Below are 26,425 nucleotides of genomic sequence, written 5' to 3' on the forward strand. Positions count from 1 at the left end.
CCTGCCTCCCCACATTTGCAAGAAACTCTTGAGCATCGTTTCAGATTCCTCAGAAAGATGTACTTTTGAGAAAGAAGGCAGCATGGCAGAAGTGCTGGGCAGTGCGCGCTCACAGCTCTGCACAGGCTCTGACAGATGCCTCTCTTTCACTCCCCTTGCTAAATGAAGCCTTGATGATGAAATGTTTTTGGAAGGTAAGCTACTGCAGAAAAGTTTTCAGGTCTTGCATGGTCCTCTCATCTGAGTAAGAGTGAGAGCCCTAAACAGCAAGAAGGCGGAGAAAGCCTGTGCTTGCTGGGCCTAGGAAGTCTTTAGCCTGAATAGGTTTGTCCTCACTGAGCCTATGGTTGCCTGCTTATCAGAGACTTCTCCTCTATCGCAAAGGGTTGTGGTAGGCAACGGGATAGAACAAGTTCCACCATTTTGCTAGGCTTACAGATGTGTTCAGAGAATTACAGTCAATGTCTTTGCCCTTACTACTGATTAGTTTTATTAATCCTATGAGTGATATCATGGCAACAAGCAACAATGAAAAGAACAATCCAAAATCTATGGTATACAATGAAAGCAGTTTTGAGAGGGAAGTTCATAGCTCTACAAGCCTACCCCCAAAAACCAAACAATGGTTGTAAGTTATCTAACCCTAAAACCCCAAAGAGTTAGAAAGAGAACAACAAGAAAAGCCTAGTGTAAGCAGAAAAAAGGAAATAGTAAATATCAGAGTGGAGATAAATGACAGAGACCAAAAACACAATACAAAATATTAAAACAAAAAGCTGTTTTTTTGAAAGGATAAACAAGATTGATGAACCTGTAGCCAGGCTCGCCAAGAAGCAAACAGAGGACCCAAATAAACAAAATCAGAAATGAAGGGAGAAATAACAGACTCTACAGAAATACAAAGGATTGTTACAAAAATACTATGAATAACTCTATTCCAACAAACTGGACAACCTGGAGTAAATAGACATACTCACAGAAAAATACAACCTTCCTAAACTCAATCAGGAAGAATCTAAACACCTCAATAGGCCAATAACTTTGGAAGAAATTGAAGCAGTCATCAAAAATCTTCCAGAAAATTTTTAAAAGCCCAGGGCCAGACAGCTTCACAGGGGAGTTATATCAAACATTCAAGGGAGAACTAAAACCTATCCTCCTCAGACTATTCCAAAAAATTCAGGAGGTAGGAGCACTTCCAAGTTTTTCTACAAAGACAGCACCAGCCTAATACCAAAACCAGATAAAGACAACACAAGGAAAGAGAATTAATTATAGGCCAGTATCCCTGATGAACATAGATGCCAAAATTCTCAACAAAATTCTAGCAAATCGGCTCCAGCAGTACATCAGAAAGATCATACACCATGACCAAGTAGGATTTATCCCAGGAATGCAAGGATGGTTCAATATCCACGAGTCAATAAGTGTCATACATCACATAAATTGAGAGGTAAAAATCACACAGTCATATCAATTGATGCAGAAAAAGCATTTGACATAATCAAACACCTTTTCCTGATAAAAACTCCCAGCAAGGTGAAAATAGGATCACATCTCAACATAATAAAAGCCATATATCAGAAACCCACAACCAACATCATATTCAATGGGCAAAAACTTAAAACCATTTTTCCTAAGAACAGGAGTAAGACAGGGATGTCCACTCTCACTACTCCTGTTGGACACAGTACTGGAAGCATTAGCCATTGAGATTAGACAGGAAGAAGAAATAAAAGGTATCTAAATTGGAAAAGAAGTAAAACTGCCCTTGTTTGTAGATGACATGATATTGTACATAAAAAACCCGGAAGACATAAAAAACAACAACAACAACAATAGTCTTAATAAATGTACTCAGCAATGTAGCAGGATACAAAATTAACGCCAAGAAGTCTCTGGCCTTTCTATACACCAATTGTGAACTTAAAGACTAAAAAAGCAATCCCATTTACCATCACACCAAAAATTTAAGATATCTAGGAATAAACCTAACTGAGGAGGTAAAAGACCTATACATGGAAAACTACAAGACACTGAAAAAAGTGATATAGGAAGATGTAAACAGATGAAAGAACATGCCATGTTCATGGATTGGTAAAATCAACATCATTAAAATGTTTATACTACCCAAGGCAATCTATAGATTCAGTGCACTCACTCCCTATTAAAATACCAATGGCATATTTCACAGAGCTACAATGGACTTTCCAAAAATTCATCAGGAATTTTTTTTTAAAAAGACCTATAATAGCTGCAGCAATCCTGAGAAAGAAGAACAAAGTAGATGAGATCTCAAGACCAGACTTCAAGTGTATTACAAAGCTACTGTTCTCAAAACAGTCTGGTACTGGCACAAGAACAGATACATAGACCAATGGAATAGAATAAAGAACCCAGAAATCAACCCAAAACACTCTGCTTAATTAATATTTGACAGAGGAGGCATGGGCATACAATGGAGTGAAGACAGTCTCTTCAACAAATACTATTGGGAAAATTGGACAGATACATGCAAAAAAATGAAATTAGACCACCAACTTATACCGTACATAAAAACAAACTCAATATGGTTAAAGGACTTCAACATAAGATAGGACACCATAAAAACCCTAGAGGAATCTACAAGCAGCAATTTCTTCACCAATACTGCTCCTAGGGCAATGGAAGCTAAAGAGAAAATAAAAAGCTTTTGCACAGCTAAAGAAAATGTCAACAAAACAACAACAAAGCCCATTGTATGGGAAAACATATTTACCCATGTTATCAACTATAAAGGTTTAATCTTCAACATTTGCAGGGAACTCATACAACATAACCAAAGGAAGATAAATGGTCCAATAAAAAATGGGCAACTGACTTAAATTCTTTTCAAAAGAAGACAGAAGGAGGTCCGAGAGACATATGAAAACACTAGAAGCCTGGTGCATGAAATTTGTGCATGGGGGTGGGGGGTTGCTCCCTCTCTAATCTGTAAACCCTCTAGGGACATCCTCTCAAAATCCAGGACTGCTGGCTCCCAATTGCTTGCCTGCTTGCCATCTTGATTCCCCCAACTGCTTCTGCCTGCCAGCCTATCACCCCCTAACCACTCCCATGACAAACTGACTGATGCCTAACTGCTCTCCTGACAGCCTGATTGCCCCTAAGTACCATCTCCTGCATGCCTGGTCACCCTTAACTGCCCTCCCCTGCTTTCCTGATCACCCACAACTGCCCTCCCTTGCAGGCCTGGTCCCTCACAACTGCCTTCCCCTGCTGGCTATCTTGTGGTGGCCATCTTGTGTCCACTTGGGGGCAGGATCCTTGACTACATGGATCTGCTTGTAGATTCCTCTTGTGTGTTGGAGTAATGGTCAATCTGCATATTACTCTTTATTAGATAAGATCCTCAAAGTCACAATTATCTGAGAGATGCAAATCAAAACAACAATGCAATATAATCTCACACCTGTCAGAATGGCTATCATTCACAAAGCAGTAAATAAGTGCTGGTGAGGATGTGGATAAAAAGAAACACTTGTGCACTGCTGGTGAGAATGCAGACTGGTACAGCCACTGTGGAGAACAGTATTAAGTTTCCTCAAAAATTAAAAATGGAACTCCCATATGACCCAGTAAACCTTTTTCGAGGAATATACCCCAAGAAATTAGAAACACCATTCCTAAAGTATATATGCACCCCTATGTTCATAGCAGCACAATTTACAATAGCTAAGATTCGGAAACAGCCTAAATGCCCATCAGATGAGTGGATTAAAAATGATGATATATCTATACAATGGAATACTCTGCTGCTATAAAAGATAGGGATTCTTACCATTTGCAGCAGCCTGGATGGAACTGGAGAGCATTAAGCTAAGTGAAATAAGCCAGGCAATGAAAGAAAAATAACACATGATCTCACTCATTTATAGAAAATAGAGAAGATTATAACCTGATGAATAAAAAGATAGGCACAGAGTTCGTGAATCATGGCACAGACTGGCAGGTTACAGTGAGAAGGCTGGAAGTGTTGGGGAAAGGGGGAAGAGATCAACCGAAGGACTTGTATGCATGCATATAATGGACACAAGACACTGGTGGAGGGTTGCATGAGGGTATATGTCAGGGGTAATGGAGGCTTGGGGAATGTCAGTGGGCCATAAAAGGAAATATATGTACTACTATTTGTAATACTTTAAACAATAAAATAAATTTTTTTTAAAAATGGTGTGAATCAATTATGCACATCATACTCAACTATATTTGCAAAGATAATATTTCCCCCCCCCTCCCAAATTAAACTTCTTAGGAACTCTGTTGTTTTTTCGCTGTGTAATTTGTAATATTCTTGTCCTTGTACCTTTTGCCCTTTAGGTCTAGGCCAATCTCATGTTGCTTGTTCCAGTCCTTGTCCTGAAAGAATGCTCCAGCCTTTAGCAACTGAATCTAGGCACAGCCTTTCCATCCATTCAGTCTCAAACCTTTTGGAACAGAAAGCTGAGTAAGTCACGCATTTTGATTGGCCCAGCCAAGTCTGGTTAGCTGCATGACCCTGACTTGTGTTGTGTTTTAAAGTAAAGCTCAAGATCACAAGAATTTGCAATCAGATTGTAAGATGATGCGTGATCTTCAGTAATCATCTGAATTATTTGGGAAAAATTCCTTTTAGCAAGTAAGTGACTTTTCCCTGTTTGCTAAACCTGATGTGTACACTGTACACCATCGCAGCAGTAAGCATTTTCATAGTTCTGTGAATAGAGTTGGGTTAGAAATAGAAAAGCAACATACAAATTCAATTTATTTTTAAACTTGAAGTAGTTTCACACATTTAAAAATTTTAAATCCTTCAAAATAAGTCACTTAAAAATATTTTGGCATATAGTCCAAACAAAATTGTATTTTGTCTATTGAGATAAGTACTGAATTGGTAGTGGGTTATAGGGTTTGATTGCTAAAGTAGAATGGAGTAGACGTATGTAGAAGCTGGATGGTGGTCACCCAGGCTGGGATTGAGGCACATGTGGTATTCCTGTCTGTGCCTGATCCATATGAAAGGCATTCTGACTCCTTAGGAACAATGGACATCTGTCTGCATATTGATTCTGCATAGTGTACAGATTGGAAATTGCCTCATGTGTTCATCGTGGTTCTAATGCATATAATGTACATGTGTTTATATCCCTCTCTCATGATAAAGCAAAGAGGAGAAATAGGACACCCATGTGGGAATTAGGGCACTTGCGTGCACAAGGGGCTTATAGTATTGCATATTCATCTGACTCATACTGATGCTGTGCAGAATTTGTTCTTTTCAAAAATATTTTGTGGTTCTTGGAAAACTATAAGCATTGAGAGTGCAACATTATTTCTTGTCAACAATATAGTAGCTGCCTCACAGTATAAGGTAGTTCTGCAGAGTGCCTGAGCTAATGTCTTGATCACTTGGTATAATGCATGGAGCATGCCTAGTACAGGACAGCTTTCATTTTCAGTAAGCACAGTTGATTCTCTAGCCTTTTCTTGAGTCACAAAGGCTTTTCATGGTCCTGTGCTCTTGGCTTTACCTTATTACAACTTTACACTCATGAATTTATTCTTTCAATGCAGTCTTTATCAAACACAAAGTGAAGTTCAAGACAGAAATGAATTTTCAAATGTGGATGAGCTATCTTGTAAGGATAATGAGGAATTTGGATCATCTTTTGAGTGTAAGTTCAAATACAAGTACCAATTTTTAACAGTTGAAAATGTAGAAAGCTAACTTTTGGTGAAATATATTTGTTGTTAAATCAAAAGCCTTACAATATTCAACATTTGTATTTTGTGATAAAAACATAAATACAGATAACTTTTTTATATCACAGATTTTGAAGACTACATTTGAGTGTAATTTTTTTTTTTAATTTCAAGATAACTAGTAATTTCAAAGTTGGAAATAAGCTCACAAGTGAAACCTTAACTTCATTTACCAAGAATGGAACTGCTTCAGATTTAAAATACCTGACTTTTCTTTTTATGGAATATGAAGATGCTATATTATACAGATTCTGCTGACTGCCTCAGATGTAGAAAACTCATTCTTAGTGAATGAATGGAGGTGAAAGTATATTAGCTTCCTTATATGGAAATTAGAGCCCTGGCTCTGGCTCTGTCTTAGATTGTTCTCTGAGAGCCTACTGAGTAAGTATAAAATTAGGATATAGAAGTCAGTCAACTCTAAGGTTCTCTCTAGCCTAGGAAACCTTGATATTTGTCTATAATCTACTATGACCCGGTGCACAAAACTCGTGCATATTAAAAGGGGGTTAATTAGAGAAAATAATTCAATATTGCTATATGCCCTGTCTCTATAATAGAAGTGTCAGAGAATAAATAAAATCAGTAAATGTATATGAAAATCTTCCTTCTGTCAGAGGCTAGGGCAAGCTGCAGAACCCTGAGTTAAGTCCTCTCCCAACCACATGCCCTTTGAAATCATGCGAGACCCTGACCCAGCTGGCCTCACCCCTATTGGACAAGATCCAGACCCAGCCGGCTCCACTCCTATGAAGCCTCGCTGGGTAGGGGGTGCAGCCTCAGGTCCCCTGGCACATCCTCAGGTCCCCTGCTGCTGGGTCGGGGGCATGGGGTGTGGCCTGAGGTCCCTGGTCGTCAATCCCTGCTGGGTGCGGGGGTGGGTGGGCATGTAACTTGAGGTCCCAGTCAAGTCCTGCTGGGCAAGAGGCGCAGCCTTAGGTCCTCTGTCCCAGTGCCACACAGCCTCAGGTTGCTGCTGAAAGCTTGTTATGACTCGTTATGGGGTGCAGCCATCTTGCGTTATTGGAACCCCACCTCTGCTGTGGGTGCAGCCATCTTGTGACAGCATGAGGGTTAGTTTGCATTTTATCTCTTAATAATATAGGGTTGTGTCGCCTTGTGAGCTTCATTGTCAAATCTGAAAGTACTACATTTTGAACAGTTAAATGAGATAAGCTTAGTAAAATTTGTAAATTCTTTTTTTTAATTCATATTTTATTTTACTTTTTATTTTTTTATTTTTATTTATTTTTAATTTTTTTTATTGATTATTTACAGAGAGGAAGGGAGAGAGATAGAGAGCCAGAAATGTCGATGAGAGAGAAACATCGACCAGCTGCCTCCTGCACAACCAATGTCCCCGCAACCAATGTACATGTCCCTGACCAGAATCGAACCCGGGACCTTTCAGTCCGCAGACGGACGCTCTACCACTGAGCCAAACCGGTTTCGGCTATTTTTTATTTTTTTACATTTTTAAATTAAATTATTATCTGTGTACATATTTTAACATTGCGCCCCCCCCCCTCCCGTATATACCCTCCCTCCCCAGAGTTTTGTGTCCATTGGTTGTATTTATATGCATGCATACAAGTCCTTAGGTTGATCTATTATCTGCCCCAGATCTCCCTCCCCTCCCCGCTGTATAGAATATTATAGACTGATGAACCAAAAGATCGATATAGAGACAGTAAAACAAGCAGACTGTAAATTCTTTGCAACTAATTTTTTTCTTTTCATTTTTTATTAAGGTATTATATGTGTACATATCTTACAATTGCCCCTCCCCACCCTACTCCCATATATGCCCTCACTCCCTCCCCCCTCAGAGTTTTGTGTCCACTGGTTATGCTTATATGCATGCACACAAGTCTTTCGGTTGATCTCTTATCTTTCCACCTCTCCCTAATCTTCCCGCTGTAATTTGACATACTGTTTGACACTTGACTGTCTCTGTATCTTTTTGTTCAACAGTTTATAATTTTCTTTATTACCCATAAATGAGAGAGATCATGTGGTATTTTTCTTTCATTGACTGGTTTATTTTACTTAGCATGATATTCTCCAATTCCATCCAGGTTGCTGCAAATGGTGAGAATTCGTTCTTTTTTATAGCAGCATAGTATTCCATTGTGTAGATGTAGCATAGTTTTCTGATCCAGTCATCTGTGTCAAATGGGAATTGCATTTTCAGATTTTTGAAGAAACTCCATACTGTTCTCTACATTGGCTGCACTAGTCTACATTCCCACCAGCAGTGCATGGAATGTTAACTTTTTCTCTGCATCTTCCCCAACACTTGTCGTTTGATTTGTTGATGATAGCCATTCTGGCTGGGGTGAGATGGTACTGCATTGTCATTTTGATTTTCATCTCTCGGATAATTAGTGACTTTGAGTATGTTTTCATGTGTTTCTTGGCCTTTTGTCTTCTTTTGAAATGATTCTTTTTAGGTCCGTTGCCCATTTCTTATTGTATCATTTATCTTCCTTTTCTTAAGTTGGATAAGCTGCCTATAGATGTTGGAGATTAAATCTTTATCAGTGACACATTTGCAAATATGTTCTCCCATATAGTGTCCTTTTCTCCCATATAGTGTCCTTTCTTGCTGTTTTGTTGATAGTTTCTTTTGCTGTGAAAAAGCTTTTAATTTTGATGTAGTCCCATTTGTTTATTTTCTCTTTAGCTTCCATTGCCAGTGAAGAAGTTCTTTTGGCATATGTCTCAGATTTTGCTGCCTGTGGATGCCTCTAGTATTTTTATGGTTTCCTGTCTGATGTTTACGTCCTGTCTCCATTTGAGTTTATTTTTGTGTATGTTGTAAGTTGGTGATCTAGTTTCATTCTTTTGCATGTATCTGTCCAATTTTCCCAACACTATTTATTGAAGAGACTGTCTTGATTCCATTGTATGTTCATGCCTCCTTTGTCAAATATTAATTGAGCATAGTGATTTGGATTGATATCTGGATTCTCTATTCTATTCCATTGTCTATATATCTGTTCTTGTGCCACTATTGAGCTGTTTTGAGAACAGTGTTTTTGTAATACAGCTTGAAATCTGGTATTGAGATCCCTCCTAACTTACTCTTCTTTCTCAGGATTTCTGTGGCTATTTGTTTTTGTTTGTTTGTTTTGGTTTTTTGTTTGTTTGTTTGTTTGTTTTTATTCCAAATGGATTGTTGAAGAGTTCTTTCTAGATCTGTGAAGTATTCCGTTGGTATTTTAATGAGTAGTGCATTGAATATATAGATTGCTTTTGGTAGTATGGGCATTTTAATGACGTTTATTCTACCAATCCATGAACATGGTATGTTTTTTCATGTGTTTATGTCTTCCTCTATCTCTTTTTCAGTGTCATGTAGTTTTCCATGTATAGGTCTTTTACCTCCTTAGTTTCTTCCTAAGTATCTTAATATTTTTTGATGTAATGGTAAATGGGATTGCTTTTTTAGTCTCTGTTTCTGTAAGTCCACAATTGGTGTATAGAAAAGTCATAGATTCCTTGGTGTTGATTTTGTATCCTGCTACATTGCCTAATTCATTTATTAAATCTATTAGTTTTTTGATGGAATCTTTTGAGTTTTTTACATACAATATGTCATCTGCAAATAAGGACAGTTTTACTTCTTCTTTTCCATTTTGGATGCCTTTCATTTCTTCTTCTTGTCTAATCTCAATGGCTAATACTTCCAGTACTATGTCAAATAGGAGTGGTGAGAGTGGGCATCCCTGTCTTATTCCTGTTTTTAGGGGAAATGGTTTTAGTTTTTGCCCATTGAGTATAGTGTTTGCTGTGGGTTTCTCATATATAGTTTTTCTTATGTTGAGAGTTTTTATCAAGAAGGGGTGTTGGATTTTGTCAGATGCTTTTTCTGCATCAATTGATGTGATGATGTGATTTTTATCACTCAGTTTATTTATGTGATGTATCACATTTATTGATTTGCGGATATTGTACCATCCTTGCATTCTTGGGATAAATCCTACTTGTTCATGGTGTATGATTTTTTCTGATGTACTGCTGGAGCCAATTTGCTAGAATTCTGTTGAAAATTTTGGCGTCTGTGTTCATGAGGGATATTGACATTAATTCTCTTTCATTGTGTTGTCTTTATCTGGTTTTGGTATTAGGGTGATACTGACTTCATAGAAGTAGTTTGGAAGTGTTCTTTCCTCTTGAATTTTTTTTGGAATAGTCTAAGGAGAATAGGCTTTAATTCTTCCTTGAATGTTTGGTAAAGATCTCCTGTGAAGCCATCTGGCACCGGGCTTTTGTTTGCCAGAAACTTTTTGATGACTGCTTCAATTTCTTCCAAAGTCTTGGCCTATTGAGAGTTTTAGATTCTTCCTGATTGAGTTTTGGAAGGCTATATTTTTCCAGTAATCTGTCTATTTTCTACAGGTTGTCCAGTTTTTGGAATAGAGTTGTTCGTAGTATTTTGTAACAAACATTTGTATTTCTGCGGGGTCTGTTGTTGTTTCATGTCTTCCATTTCTGATTTTGTCTATTTGGGTCCTCTCTTTGCTTCTTGGTGAGTCCGGCTAGAGGTTCATCAATCTTGTTTATCCTTTCAAAAACCAGCTCTTGGTTTTGTTGATCTTTTGTATTGTTTCTTTGGTGTCTATGTCATTTATCTCTGCTGTGATCTTAATTATTTTCTTCCTTCTGCTTACACTGAGCTTTTCTTTTTGTTCTCTTTCTAACTCTTTGAGTTGTAAGGTTAGGTAATTACCATTATTTCTTGTTTTTTGCAGTAGGTTTGTAGAGCTATGAACTTCCCTCTTAAGACTACTTTTGCTATGTCCCACAGATTTTATATTGTTGTGTTTTTATTGTCATTTGTTTCCATTATGTTTTTTATTTCTTCCTGGATCTCTCTGATAACCCAGCCATTGTTTAATAGCGTGCTGTTTAGTCTCCATGTGTTTGATTTATTTGGATTATTTTTATTGTAGTTGATTTCCAGTTTTAAGCCACTATGATCTGAGAAGATGCTTGATATTATTTCTATCTTCTTGAATTTGGAGAGACTTTTCCTATGTCCCAACATATGGTTGGTCTTTGAAAATGACCCATGTGCACTTGAGAAGAACGTATATTCTGTTACTTTGGGGTGAGATGTTCTGAAGATGCCAATTAATTCCATCTGGCCTAGTGAGTCATTTAGATTGATGTTTCTTTGTTGATTTTTTGTTTAGAGGATTTGTCCAAAGTTGATGGTGGGGTATTAAAATCTACTATGGTTGTATTGCTATTAATATCTCCCTTGATATCTTCCAGGAGGTTTTTTTTTTATGTATTTGGGTGCTCATGTATTGGGTGCATATATGTTTACCGGGGTTATTTTTTTTTTGTTGGATTGCTCCCTTTATTATGAAGTGGCCTTCCTTATCTCTTTTTATGTCTTTTACTTTGAGATCTAATTTGTCAGATATAAGTATTGCTATCCCAGGTTTATTTTCTTTTCCATTTGCCTGGAAAACCTTTTTCCATCCCTTCACTCTCAGTCTGTGTTTGTTTTTTTTTCTGAAGTGGGTTTCTTGTAGACAGCAGATATGTGGGTCTTGTTTTCTTATCCAATCCGTTACCCTATGTCTTTTAATTGGGGCATTTTATCCATTTACATTTAAAGTTATTGATAGGTACTTACTTGTCACCATTTTTACTCTATACTCCTCTGTTCCTTCTTCACTTCCTATTTCTTTTTCTTTTCTTCTACTACTTCTTTTTTTTTTTTTTTTTCATTTACAGCAGATCCTTTAGCATTTTTTGCATTGCTGGTTTGGTGGTGATAAATTCCCTTAGTCTTTTTTTCTGTGAAGCTCCTGATTTCACCTTCAATTTTGATTGATAGCCTTGCTGGGTACAGTATTCTTGGATTCAGACTTTTCCTATGCATGACTTTGTATATTTCATTCCATTGCCTTCTGGCCTGATGAGTTCCTGTTGAGAAATCAGTTGCTAGTCTAATGTAACTTTCTGTCTCTCTCTGGCAGATTTTAAGATTCTTACTTTGTCGTTGGTGTTTGCCAGTTTAATTATAATGTGTGTTGGTGTCAGTCTTTTGGGATTCATTTTGCTTGGGACTCTGCGAGCTTCTTGGGTTTGTGTGGGTTTTTTCTTCTCTATCTCAGGAAAGTTTTCTGTCATTATTTCTTGAAACAGTTTCTATGCTTTCCTCAGTTTCCTTTTTTTTTTCTAGAACTCCTATGATGTGGATATTGTTTTGTTTTGTGTTGTCCCAAAGTTCCCTTAGGCTCTCTTCCTGCTTTTGAATTTTTTTTTTTTCCTAGAAGCTGCTCTAATTGGCTATTTTTTTTCCATCTTGTCTTCTAGCTCACTGATGTAGTCGTCTGCTTCTTCTAGTCTACTGTTGATGCTCTCTATTAAGTTCTTTACATCAGTGATGTTATTTTTTATTTATTTTTGGTTCTTCCTCATTTCCTCTTGGTTCTTACTCATATTGTCAAATTTGTCTTCCATTATTTTCAGCCACCTCATGACCATTTCTCTGAATTCTTGTTCTGATAGTTAGCTTGTCTCCAATTCATTTACTTCTTTTTCTGGTGATGTCTGCTTTTTTTTCAAATATGGGCTGATTCTTTGTCTCCCCACGGTCTCTCTTCTTTGGATGTCTGGTTATGTAGTTTTCTCTCTCCTGCGTTGATTTAAAGGTACAGAATACAACACAACCAGGTACAACACACAAGGTACTGAACAGCGATCTATTCTTGATATTAATTACCTCCAATATCGGTGACCACAAGAGAAAGGCAAATTAGAATGTAAGAGAAATAGAAGAGTAAAAAAAAAAGAAAAGAAAAGAAATGGATTGTCAAAATGAAATTGGGAAAAGGAGCAAAAAAAAAAAAAAAAATATATATATATATATATATATATATATATATACACACACACATATATATATATGAGACTAATAGAGAAACATGGAACAAACTACACATAATATGGGGAGGAAAAGCTAATAGAACAACCATTAATCACAGCAAATGTCCACAAATAAGTATCTGGAGATTAATACAACCTACTCCAACTAATATCAAGAGAGGAAAGTGAAAGCAGAAGTAAAAAAACAAACTAAAACACAGCAAACAAACACATACAATCAAACAAAAAGAATAAGCAAAACAATCTCACAAAAATGCATAAAACTTTAGTATAGTTAACATTCAAACAAACAACTTCAAAAGGAGAGGGAGGCCAAAACCGGTTTGGCTCAATGGATAGAGCGTTGGCTTGGGGACTGAAGGGACCCAGGTTAGATTCCGGTCAAGGGCATGTATCTTGGTTGTGGGCATATCCCCAGTAGGGGGTGTGCAAGAGGCAGCTGATCGATGACTTTCTTTCATGGATGTTTCTAACTCTCTATCTATCTCCCTTCCTCTCTGTACATAATCAATAAAATATATTTTATGAAAAAAAAAAACAGAAAAAAATATATAATTTTTTAGGACAGTGAAAAGGGAGGTGTTTATGGACTTGGAGCAGGGGGTTGAAAATTAGGTATACATATAAGTAGGGTGAAATTTTAGCAGGGGGTAAACAACAGGGAAAATCTAGAACAGGGGAAGGTTAAGATAAACAGGACACCAAAGGGGGAAAGTTAGGAAGAAAGTGATGGCATAAAGGTAGAGTTGAGAGCGAATAAAGTGATGGTGAAGGAAAGGTGAAAATAGACTGTAGAACACTAGTCCCAAAAGTGAAATAAAAAGCAAATAATATGACACTTTTAAAAAGCAATTTAAAAAAGCCAAAGTAAATACAATAAAAAAGGTAAAATAGTAGTAGTAATAATGCTGATTACAAATAAAATTTAATAATTAAAAAGGTAAAATCAAGTGAGAGAAAAAATAGTTTCTTGAGTAAATGATGCAAATAATAAAAATAAAAACAAAAATTAAAAAACTAAAAAATAATAAAATAAAATAAAATAAAATAAAATATATAGTAGTAAAGGTAATTTACTTTCTCTATCGTTCTGTTTGGCACACCTGTTTCCCAGTCTGGACGGTATTCCAGTTTCCTGCATTTCATTGCTCCTCAGTGTTGTAATCCAGTCCTGATTTTTAAGCAGGCGGTATCTTAATTTCTGGTGTTCTTTTATTTTTTATTTTGTAATTCAGACTCTGGGAGGCAGTGTTTCTGGGTTGACTTCCAGGACCCTAAGGCTTGTCTAGCTTTCTTTTTCTCTGTGACACTCAACCAGTTTGTGAAGGCTGGAGGGCAAGTCCAAGCAGACTGCACACCCCTGAAACTTGCAGGCTATCCCTCCACGTCAAATCAAAACGGGTTGCTCTTTAGAGATCCCCCCTGTTCACAGCTTTGTGGAGCCCCTTTCACAATCACTGATCACACCAGCCCAACTGCCCGGGGCTTCTCCATGTAAACACCTCCCTGATCCTCCAGATTCCGCAGTGTGCGTTTATCCCTGTGAAATCTGACTTTTCCATGGTGCAATAGAGAGCTCCTTTGAGTCCAAGCGTTCAAGCCACCTGGGATCGGTGTTCTGGGACTCGCAGCTGTGGATATTCAGGCCTCTGACAAGATCCACTTTTCCCTGTCCAAGCCCGTAGCTCAGCGAGGGGACCCAGCCACCGTGGGTGCTTCCCTGTCAGGGGAACCTTGTCCAGAAGTCTTCACCTTCTCCTAGAGTTCGCCTGTCCCTTCGCTTGCTAACAAACACTTCCAGTGCGACCCTCAGCTGTTCTTTCCTTCTGCTCCGGAACAAAACTCAGAACACGCCTGTCTATTCTGTAGCCATTTTCTCCCCCTCACTGCAACAGACTTTTTAACAATTTTGTTAAGGCTTTACTATTTAAATGGAGTTTATATAATTGTTAGCAAGTCAGGTGAATTTTGTCACTTTCTTGTTAGGTTATAATTTTAGTTTTGGAAATCTAATTTTTTTAAGTGTAATAACACTTTGAGAAGTGAATACATTAGCAAGTGGCTGTGCTGAAGCGTCTTAGGATTAATTCTGTAGGAAAAGATCTATCTTGGTTGCTTTGTCTGACACTTGAGTGCAGCCAAAGTCACCCCCATATGGTCCTGCCTTCTTTTGCTGTTGTTAAGGACTGCTGGGACATTCATTTTTACCTGTTATAGATGCAGCAGACATGCCTATACAGTTCGAAGTGAATGGCCTCCGTCCTGCTGGTGACATGCCTCCTTTGGAAACTGCCTTAGGTGCTCCTCCTGCCAGACCTTTCTCCTCTCAATACTCAAGTAAGTTTTCCTTGGTTGCACTACAGAGAGTATGACAGGTACTGAATACCAGTCTGAGAGAGGATCTTTGTAAGCATAAATTATTTAAAGTCTTAGAGTTGGTGTGTTGCCATTGTTAATACATTTATGAAATAACTCCCAATTTGAACATGTAAAGAGGAGAAAACTGAAGGAATTGCTTCTTATTAATGTTTCCAGAACAATGGCTTTTAAAAAAAAATGTTCATTGTTGAAACTATTATTAGAAGTCTCCCTCTTTTTCCCATTGACCTCTTCCAGCCTGCTTCTGGTGCCTCCTTCCGCAACCCCCACTTACAAGCACACAGGCCCTCACCATCCCATTGTGTTTGTTCACACATTATGCATACAGGTTCAATGATTGAGTTCTTCCCACCCACCTATCACCCCCTGACTTCCCTCGGAGGTTCCACAGTCTGTTCTATGCTTCTATGTCTCTTGGTCTATTTTTGTTCATCAGTTTACTTTGTTCATTAGATTCTACACATGAGTGAGACATGTGATACTTACCTTTCTCTGACTGGCTTACTTCATTTAGCATAATGCTCTCCAGGTCCTTCTATGCTGTTGCAAATGGTAAGAGTTATTTCTTTTTTACTGCCACATAGTATTCTGTTGTGTAAGTTTACTATAGTTTTTAATCCACTCATCTGCTAATGAGCACTTAAGGCTGTCCAAATTTCAGCTATTGTAAATTGTGCTGCTATGAACATAGGGGTGCATTTATTCTTTCTAATGAAAGCATTGGGATTCTTAGAATATATTTCTAGAAGTGGGACCACTGGGTCAAATGGGAGTTTCATTTTGAATTTTTTTGAGGAAACTTCATCCTGTTTTCTGTAATGGCTGCACCAGTCTGCATGTCCACCAAACATGTTCTTTTCTCCACATTCTCGCTAACAGTTGTCATTTATTGATTTGTAGATGATAGCCATTTTGACAGGTCTGAGGTAATACCTCATTGTCGTTTTGATTTGCATTTCTCAGATGATTAGTGATTTTGAGAATTTTTTCATATGTCCAGCTTTCTGTATGTCCTCTTTGGAGAAGTGTCTATTTAAGTTCTTGGTCCATTTTTTAATCGAATTGTTTATCTTTCTTTGTTAAATAGTATGAGTTATCTCTATATTTTTAGACTAACTCCTTTTTGGATGTATCACAGGCAAATATGTTCTCCCATGCAGTAGATTCTTTTTTTATTTTCTTGATAGTTTCTTTTGCTGTGCAGCTGCTGTTTTATTTTTACATAGCCCCGTTTGTTTCTTTTCTTCTTAATTTCCTTTGCCCTAGGCATTGTATCTGTAGACATGTTGATACATAAAATCTCTGAGATTTTGCTACTTGTGGTTTCTTATAGGATTTTTATGGTTTCACAACTTAAATTTAAATCTTTTATCCATTTTGATTTTATTTTGTGTATGGTGTAACTTGGTGGTCTTGTTTCATATTTTTGCATGTATCTGTCTAATTATCACACCATTCCTTGAGGAGACTGGATCTGCTCCCTTGTGTGCCCTTTTCTCCTTGGTCAAATACTAACTGAGTATAATGGTGTGGTTCAATTTCTGGGTTCTTAATTCTGTTCCATTGATCTATATGCGATACTTGTGCCAGTACCAGGCTGTTTTGATTACAGTGGTTATGTAGTATAACTTAATTCTAATATTGTTATTCCATCTTTTTTCTTAAGATTGCAGCTTTTGGAGTCTTTTTGGTATAATTTTTAGAGTATTTTTCTAAGTCTGTGAAACATGCCATTGATATTTTAATAGGTATGCATTGAATCTAAAGATTGCTTTGGGTAATATGGACATTTTAATGATTTTTATTTCTTCCAGTTCATAAACATGGTATATTCTTCCTCTAATTTCTATATTCTTCCTCTTTTTTCAAATCCTATAGGTGTTTTACCTCCTTGGTTAAGTTTATTCCTAAGTGTCTCAATTTTTGTTGTTGCAATGCTACAAAAATGGGGTTTATTTTTTATTTCTCTTTCTAAGAGTTCAATATTGATGTGTAAAAATGCCATAGATTACTGCATGTTAATTTTATATCCTGCTTTGTTACCAGACTTATTTATTAACTCTAGTAGTTTTTTCTATGGAGTCTTTAGGATTTTCTAGGTACAGTGTCATGTCTTTTGCAAATAATGAAAGTTTTACTTCCTCTTTTCCAATTGGGATGCCTTTTATTTCTTACTAGGGTCCCAAGGTGAATTCATGCACCTTGAATGGACCAGGGCTTTTGTTTGCTAGAAGTTTTTTAATTACTGCTTCAATTTCATCAGTAATTTATCAGCTTATTCAGGTTTTCTGTTTTTTCCTGATTGAGTTTTGGAAGGTTGTATTTTTCTTACTAGTCATAGTCTGACAAAGTTTTTGCTTAAGACAGTTCTTCAAAAATGATTCCATTTTGGTCTGTGAGACTTCAGTGGGTACAGGGCAGGTCTTAGCCATCCTCTGCAGCCCCTCGCACCACAGCCCCCAATCCCCTGTCTGTCAGCAGTCCCGCTCCTGCTGCTGCTGCTGCTGGCATACTAGCCCCACTAGTACCCTCTGACAGTGTTGAGCGATTGGGGCTGGCACTAGCAGTGGGTGCAAGTGAAGCCGGTGCTGCCAGTGGGTGTGGGTGGCAGTTGCTCTCCTGATTGCCCCTCAGCAGCACAAGGAGTTGGAGAAGCCTTCAGAGGTGATTGGGGCTGGCAGTGGGTATGAGCAGCAGGATCAGTGCCAGCAGCAGGTTTGAGTGCTGAGCAGGACTGCAGCGCATGAGAGCAAGAATTTTCAGTAACCACCAGATGCTTGCCCTTATGACAGTGACCAGCACCTTGCCTTTTTCTGGTGCCCTCACACACCCGCTCCACCATCTTGCCGTGGCTAACACCTGCCATGTTCCAAGCTCTGCTGCCTACTGCCAATACCTACCATGTTTCGCACAAGTCTGCTGGTGGTCAGCACATGTCATAGCAACCGGTTTTTTCAGTTGTTTGGTTGTTCCGCCATTGCATATTAGTGTTTTATTATATAGGATTCTTGTCTGATCACTGTGGCTAGCCCTTACAGTACTATGTTGAACAAAAGTAGTGAAAGAGGACATTCCTGTCTTCCTGTTCTTAGGGAAAATGGTTTTAGTTTTTTGCCATTGAGTATGATATTGGCTGTTGGTTTGTCATATACACCGAGTGGCCAGATTATGATCATCTCTGGATGCATAAGAACTTGGCCACTCTGTGTATGTACATGTGTATGAATATGTGCATGGTGCATAGGTGGGATCCAAACAGGTTGGCCAGGGGGAGTGGCCATGAGCGGTTAGCAGCCTGCCTGCTGCTCAAACTCCTGGTAAAGGGGACAATTTTCATATTAGCCTTTTATTATATAGGATATATACTGAGTGGCCAGATTATTATTCATTCAGAGATTATAATAATCTGGCCATCAGTGTGTGTGTGTGTGTGTGTGTGTGTGTGTGTATGTATGTGTGTGAGGGAGTGTGTATTTTTTAGAGGCTTGGTGCATGAATTCCTGCATGGGTGAGGTCAGGCCAACCTGGCCAGGGGGAGGGAACATGGGCAGTTGGCCAGCCTGCATGCTGGTAGAATTGATTGAGGGGACAATTTGCATATCAGCCTTTTATTATATAGAATATACACTGAGTGGCCAGATTATTGTGTGTTCAGAGATCATAATAATCTGACGACTCAGTATGGCTTTTTATTATGTTGAGGTATGATCTCTCTATCCCTTCTTTACTGAAAGTTTTTATCAAAAAGTGTGTTGGATTTTGTCATGCTTTTTCTGCATCGATTGAAATGATCATATGATTTTTTTTGTGTTGCAATCTGTTAATGTGCTATATCACATTTATTGATTTGCAGATATTGTATGAGCCTTGCATTCCCAGAATAAATGCCATTTAGTTATGATGTATGATCTTTTTAATGTATTGCTAGCTCTCATTTGCTAAAATTATGATGAGGATTTTAGGGTTTATATTCATCAGCGATAATTCTCTTTCTTTGTAATGTCTTTATTAGGACTTGGGATTAAAGTAATACTGTTCTCACAGACAGTGTTCCTTTCCCTTGGATATTTGGAAGAGTTGAGAAGAGTGAGAGTAGGTGTTAGTTTTTCTTTGAATGTTTGGTGGAACTCCTTTATGAAGCCACCTGGACCAGGGCTTTTGTTCGCTAGAAGTTTTTTAATTACTGCTTCAATTTCATCGGCTTATTCAGGTTTTCTAATTTTTCCTGATTGAGTTTTGGAAGGTTGTGTTTTTCTTACTTGTCAGTAGTCTGACAAAGTTTTAGCTTAAGAATTATTCCATTTTGGGGAAATCATAGCAAAAAATTGAAATGGTGGTTAATGCTCATGTACATTTTCAATGTGATAATAGTATGTTACTATTTTTGGTTTCCTTCCTTTTTGTCTTCAAAAATAAGGACAGAGAACCTTTATATTTCAGAGCTGATGACATTGAAGGAAAACTGTTCATCAGACTTGTCTGGACCACTTTCTCTTCCTTCTTACCTTCTTCAATTTACACACTTCCCTTGTGTGGAATCAGGGAGGAAAGCAGTAAGGACAAATTAGAGTTTGTCCTCATATTCCAGCTAGTTCCTTTTCTCCTAGAACTAAAGAGTTTAAGCCTTAAGCTTGAAAGGAAATTTCTTAAATAAAACCATGTCTTGTTTTTCCAGTATTTGGGTGGAACTATCATGTTTAAAACCTATGTGTACAAAGTCCCTTGTAAGTAGTTTCTTGGTTTAAGTCAGTATACTCAAGGATATGAGGAATTGCTAAAGGAAGCTAGAGACTCTGAAAGGATTGTTATTACTGATTCCAGAGTAAACCATCCTGAAGAGCAATCATTCAGCGAGACTTGATTGAAAACCTTCTCTCCATATATCACCCAATGTCGCCTCATTGATTTAATTGTGAAAAAAGAAAAACAAGAGCCTTCTGTGGGGTGTGTTGTGTGCTGGGCATACTGCAGGGGACCAATTCAAGCCCTTTCTTCATGGAACTTCTAGTGGGGAAGTCAGCAGTCAGCTAGCTGTCACCAAGACCTCTGATGGGGTAGATACTGAGTTGGGGCAGTAGCCACCCAAGAGTGAATGTGATAGGTATTTGGCAGGGATCTGGGTGAGTAGGGAATAAAAATAACATAATAAGGGAAACCAACTGACTTGATAGGTATTCTGCCTCAGAGAATCAAAATTATAACACTAGTTTTTAAAATTATTCTTAAGTAGAGTTTATAACGATCATTGAAAAAATTCTTTTATAGTCATCATTTCCCCTCTTCATCTGGGTACAAAGGGAAGTGGAAAAGGCCAAAACTTGATATCTTTGAAGTGCTCAGTGGAAATACTAATTAGGTGGCTACAAAATGTGCTATTTAACAGCAGGAATATATTCTGAGAAATGTGTCCTTCAGGGATTCACTTTTGTGCAAACACCAGAGTGCAAATTATGTAAATCTAAATATTACACCTCTATTTCCCTCAGGTACAAGCACATATAGAATGTTACTATACAAGACAAGATTAAATCAAACACAGGAGAAAATGATGCCATTGAGAGATATAATAAACATGAGGCTGCTGCCAGTATAACATGGGATGCCATTTCACAGCACATTTTTTCTTTATCAATAGAAAAAAATTAACTATAAAACAATGATTAAAAGTGTAGTGCAGTAAATACATAAACCTTTATCATTACTAGAGGCCCAGTGCATGATATTCGTGTACAGGGTATGTGTGTGTATCCCTCAGGCAAACCTGCACTGTCTCCATTTGGGACCACGTAAGGATCTGGCCTAAATGGGCAGTCAGACATCCCTCTTACAATCCAGGACTGCTGGTTCCCAACCACTAGCCTGCCTGCCTGCCTGATTGCCCCCTAACTACTCCCCTGCCAGCCTGATTGAGGCCTAACTGCTCCCTGTCAGAGGGTGCAGGCTGAGCCCCTAACAGCCCTCCCCTGCAGACCTGGTCACCCCCAACTGCCCTCCCCTGAGGCCTGGTCCTTCCAACTGCCTGCCCTGCAGGGTTATTTGCCCTCAGTGGCCCTCCCCTGCAGGGTTGGTGCCCCGCCCTGTGTCTTCCCTGCTGGCCTGGTGCCCCCAACTGCCCTCTCCTGCAGGCCTGGTCCCCCCTAACTGTCCTCCCCTGCTGCCTGATCACTTCTGACTGCCTCTGCTTCAGCCCTGCCACCATGGCTTTCTCTGGAAGGATGTCCAGTAGGTCTCTGGTCTAATTAGCGTATTAACCATTTATTAGGGTACGGCACCCCCTACAGTCTGGTTTCCCCATGCATCCTGCTGTTCAGTCGTTGGGTCTTCCCTCACTAACCCCCTTGCCTGTCTGGTCACAGGCAGCCATCTTGTGAGGGTTAATTTGCATATCACCTCTTTATTATATAGGATAGATATAGAAGATGGGACCACCATCATATATGTGGTCCACTGCTGAATGAAATTTGGTTATGCAATGCACAGCAAAGATGTAGTCCTTTTTTTTTTCTTTTTAAAGTCAGCAACCAAACAGCATTTCTATTTTGAAGTTGTTATTCGATGTGATAAAATGATGTCATTTAGGACTGCATACAAAGAGGAGATTGAATTTCTGCCTGTGAAAATAATCATCTGCTTCCTCTGGTATTTGAATTTTGTGACTAGGAGTATGAGACCGAAAGGACTCATAGTAAAATGAAATCAGTTTCTGCCAGGGATTTGGAACGGGGCAGAGCAAAAACTTGTAAAGTCCTTTGGTGAATTTGACTCTTAGCATTCCTGTGGGGAAAGTGTAGCCTACAAAAATTTAGACTCTTCTAGAGCCAGAGGAGAAAAGCAAGCATAATCATCTGTGCAATTGACATTGAGTTAAACCTGTGACAAGTGAAGACTTTTGCTTTGAGTTACAGGGGATAGACAAAGCCTGGAACAATAGATGTAGGACAAACAGATAAATGTGATTGTGACAAGCAGGTACAAAATACTGTAAATATGGTGGTGGAGAGGTGTCACTTTAGGAGTACTGTTTTCCTTAGTGGCTGTATCAGTCTTTTATTCCTGCCAGAAGAGTACTAGGGTTACTTCTTATCTACAACCTCACCAGCACTAATGGTAGCTATTCTGGCTGGTGTGCAGTGGCACCTCATTGTCATTTTAATTTGTATCTTTCAAAAGTGTCATTAAGCATATTTTCCTGTCTTAATGGCCATTTGTATGTTGTCTTTGGAGAAGTATCTATTTATACCCTCTGCCTATTTTTAATGTGGTTATTTTTCTTTTGGTGGATTGTATGAGTACTTTATGTGTTTTGGAAATTAATCCTTTATTGTATGTATTCTTGGCAAATATGTGCTCCAATATAGTGGGTTCCCTTTTCATTTTGATGTTGACTTTTTATGCTTTGCAAAAGCTTTTCAGTTCAATGTAGTCCCATTTGTTTATTTTTTCCTTTGTTTCTTTTGCCTAAGGCATCATATCAATGAATATTGGGATATTTTGTTGCCATTGTTTTCTTTTCAGATTTTTATGGTTTCATGACTTTTATTTAAGTCTTTTATCCATTTTGAGTTTACTTTTATGTATGGTGTAATTTGGCGGTCTAGTTTCTTTTTTTTTTTTTTTTTTTTTTTTTTGCGTGTTTCTGTCCAATTATTCCAACACCATTTATTGAAGAGACTGACTTGACTTCATTGTATGCTCTTACCTCCTTTGTCAAGTATTAATAGAACATAATGGCTTGGATTTTCTGTTATGTTCCATTTATCTATATGCCTATTCTTGTGCCAGTGCCAGGCTGTTTTGATTACAGTGGCTTTATAGTATAGCTTGATATACCCAATATTATGATTCCTTCAACTTTGTTCTTTTTTCTCAAGAATGTTGTGGCTAAGAGACCATTCTACCCTCCCTAGGTGGGAGTTTGTTCTATGGTACTCTTTCCCCTTCCGTGTGAGAGTCTGTACTTGTTCTTTAATAAATTTCCACCTTTGCTATTAAAAAAAAAAAAAAAAAAGAATGTTGTAGTTATTGGGGTCTTTTTTTTTAGTACCATATAGTTTTGTTTTGTTTTTGTATATTTCTAGATCTGTGAAATATGCCATTGGCATTTTAATAGAGATTGCATTGAATGTAAGGATTGCTTTGGATAGTAGGCACATTTTAATGGTATACTATCAGTCCATGAACACAGGCATTTAATTGGGTGCTTGCTCGAGGGTGGGATTGTCTAGGAGAGATAGGAGGAAAGGAGTATTAGGTTGGGAGAGATTGAAAGCAAAGTACAGAGCAAGAGAGGCACCGCTGTATTCAGGTAGCATGATTCTGGAGTCTGTTGCTGGAGATACAGTGTACCAGTGCAGAACTAGTGTACTATTTCAAGTCAGCCCGGAAAGAAGGTCTGGGTATCACCAGAGCAGATACAGCAACAGAAATCTAAGTCTTCTCTTCAGAAAATGACAGGTAGTGATGAAGGTGAGTTGCCTAAAGGCAGAGACTAATGTCAGGGAGAATAGGTTATTTTAGCCGCAGCTAAGTAAATGGTGAGAGGAACTGTAATTGCAGCAAGGTGGGTAGTTAGAGCCTGTAAACCGTGGTGGCTGAGTGAATGTAGTATAGAAAGGCATGATTAAAAGAACGGGAATGGAGCTGACACTGGGGGATTTTCTTCAGGTAACTTCAGGTATGAAGCTGATGCTGTGGGATTTTCATGTGTTGATGGCAGGGAACTAGCCACAAACATGGATGAGGCTGGGGGAGAGATCAGTGCTAGAGAAAAAGATATGGGAATGATCAGGGCAGAGCTAATAGCTAAAACTCTAGGAAGGGATCAGCTCAAGTGGGAAATGGTGAGATGACTAGGGGGTTCAGGAAGGGGTGCTGATTTTGTACTATTTTTGTACTGCTCTGGGTGGGAGAGGCCCGATTGCCTTTGTGGGATTTAGGGGAAGAGTTATGCAACTGCTGTGGTAATAAATACAGACTAAGTTAGAATCCTAAATAGGGAGCTACAACTTAGTGTAGAGGCAGAAAAGCAAGACTTTTGAAGGGCAGAGGAGGGAGGAAGAGGTGAGGAGGATAAGGAAATGTGACGTTGGTGGGGAGTACAGTTGAGGTTCGTGACAAGGGTGACTTGTTTTCATCTAAGTAAAGTAAAAGGCGGGTGCTGTGCCAGGTGTGATGCTGGAGGCTGCGAGACCGTGAAACTGGATCAGCAAGCCAACATAGTCAACTGAGATTTGAGCAATCTCCCTTGGTCTTCTGCTCTTTTTATTCCGTCCCTTTAGGTGCAGGTGAGAAAGAAGTTAGAGAAGAGAGTGAAGAAGAAAGAATATGGAACCTGCTGAAAGAACACAAGCGGAGAGAAGAAAGAAGGCAGAATGAACAGAAAGCTTTAGAAAGGGAATGGAGAAAACCAGAAAAACTGGGTCAAGAAAGGGTAATAATTATGAGTATAGCTCAGTTCTCCATGCTAGTAGGTAACTGGCAGGCATCCTGATCCTCTCCTGTGCATAAGCCCACTGAGAAGGGCTGTTCTCGTGCATCATAGGAGTCTCATAGGAAAGGGGAACTTTGCAAGACCATGGGCATGTGTTCTCATATTCCTGAAAACACACCCAGAAAGGAGATGGACTCTACTTTGCTGTAGATCTTCCCAGTGTAAGGGGTTTCCAGGTCAGCTGGCTATGACCAGAGGTAACCCAGGGAGGTGGCTGCCAGTCCATGGTGGCTTCCTCAGGCTGCCAAGCCCTCTTTCCTTCTCATTGTCTTTGTCTTTCTATGTGCTGATTCTGGTCCCAGGCAGATGGATTTACTCTGCTACTTCTTATTCCTGCTGGACCTTAACATAGATTAATCTTTCATATCATGTTCCTTGAATGCCTGGCTCATTTGATCTAGAGAACAGAGACTTTAGGCGAAATAATCCCATCCTTCATTACATGACATATTTGTTCCCCTTTGATAGTAGCAATGAATGAAACAGTTTTCCGGCATGCACATTTTGCATAAAGAACCAGAGTTACAATACTAGTTTTGTATTGTGTTTTTTAAAATGTATATGTGTATCTCCTATTTTGTTGGTCATCTATTTACAGAAGATGATTGGAAAGTCTTTCAAGACTGAAATGGAGAAAGAATTAGAAATGAGTGCTCAGGAAATGGAAGACAAATCTGTATGTGGTGAATATGCTTTGAAGAAATACATGCACATCACCCAGAAGGATAGAGACATAAAGAAGGTGGATAAGGTACTGGTGCTTTGGACCAGTGGTCTGTGTGTGGGGGTGTGAGTGCTTCTGGGGTTCGTTAGAAAACTTTGGGACAGGAGTTGGAGACAAAAAGGTAACAGCAGAGGAAATCCAAAATTTAAATGGAGCCTTGAGTTATATGTATGTTACACTTTGGACAAAATTTTATCTCCTTTGCTTGGGCCGAAGAGTGAAAGCGGTCCCTGTGATGCCCACTGACCATCAGGGACTAATGCTCATTGCAGAAGCTGACTCCTGGTGATCAGTGTGCTCCCACAGAGGGAGTGCTATCAGACAGAAGACGGGGCTTATAACAGGCGAGTGCAACGACAGTGGTGTGAGCCTCTCCCACCTCCAAGGCAGCGCTAAGGCTGTCAGTGGGACATCCCTCTAAGGCTCCTGGACTGAGAGGATACAGAATGGGCTGAGGGACCCCCCGGAATGCATGAATTTCATGCCCTGGGACTCTAATATGTTACATAAGTCTATAATACTATGGCTATTGAGAATGTACTCAGGATAGTTTGATGTGCTTTGCTAAATTTCATATCTAAAAGTCACCTTCTTTTTAGACTCAAGTTATATATATACACACACACTTAGTGGCCAGACTATTATGACCACCCTGTCAGCACTTCGTTGGGCCACCTTTTGCCTTCAGTACTACAGGGATTCTTCTTGGCAATTGACTCCAAGAGATGTTTGAAAGGTGATGGAGGAATCTGACACCATGCCTGATGAATAGCACTTCCATTTCTGTGAGATTTGATGGTTGTGGAACCAGCTGCCTGATGGCTCTTTTAACTTCGTTCCACAAATGCTCAGTTGGATTGAGATCTGGTGATGGTGGGGGCCACCTAAGCAAGGTAATGTCTCCCTCATGTTCTTGAAACCACTCCTGCACAATATGAGCACCATGGCATGGCGCATTGTCTTGTTGGAGGAAGCCATCTCCATGGGATACGCCATCAACGTGATAGCGTATCAACATGTTACACCATCAACATGAACTTGATCAGCAACCGTACTTAGGTATGTTGTGCTATTCAGACGTCGTTCCACATGAAATAAGGGCCCAAATCATGGAAAATATGCCCCAGATCATAATGCTG

The 26,425-nt window shown here is 38.9% G+C and overlaps 1 protein-coding gene across 1 annotated transcript in view; it reads left to right on the forward strand.

Annotated features, from left to right (window-relative positions):
* LOC311615860 (centriole and centriolar satellite protein OFD1-like) overlaps window positions 1-26,322 on the forward strand; it is a gene marked incomplete at both ends in the record, with an annotated part of 67,320 nt that extends 40,998 nt beyond the window's left edge. The window contains 5 exon segments of the mRNA XM_084871293.1: window positions 4,360-4,486; window positions 5,593-5,693; window positions 24,351-24,502; window positions 25,164-25,313; window positions 26,257-26,322. Coding sequence (XP_084727419.1) covers window positions 4,360-4,486; window positions 5,593-5,693; window positions 24,351-24,502; window positions 25,164-25,313; window positions 26,257-26,322 — 596 coding nt within the window.
* Between the last annotated feature and the right edge of the window lie 103 nt (window positions 26,323-26,425).

The sequence above is a fragment of the Pipistrellus hanaki genome (assembly GCF_964339955.1).
Source record: "Pipistrellus hanaki genome assembly, chromosome: Y".
Taxonomy (NCBI): Eukaryota; Metazoa; Chordata; class Mammalia; order Chiroptera; family Vespertilionidae; genus Pipistrellus; species Pipistrellus hanaki.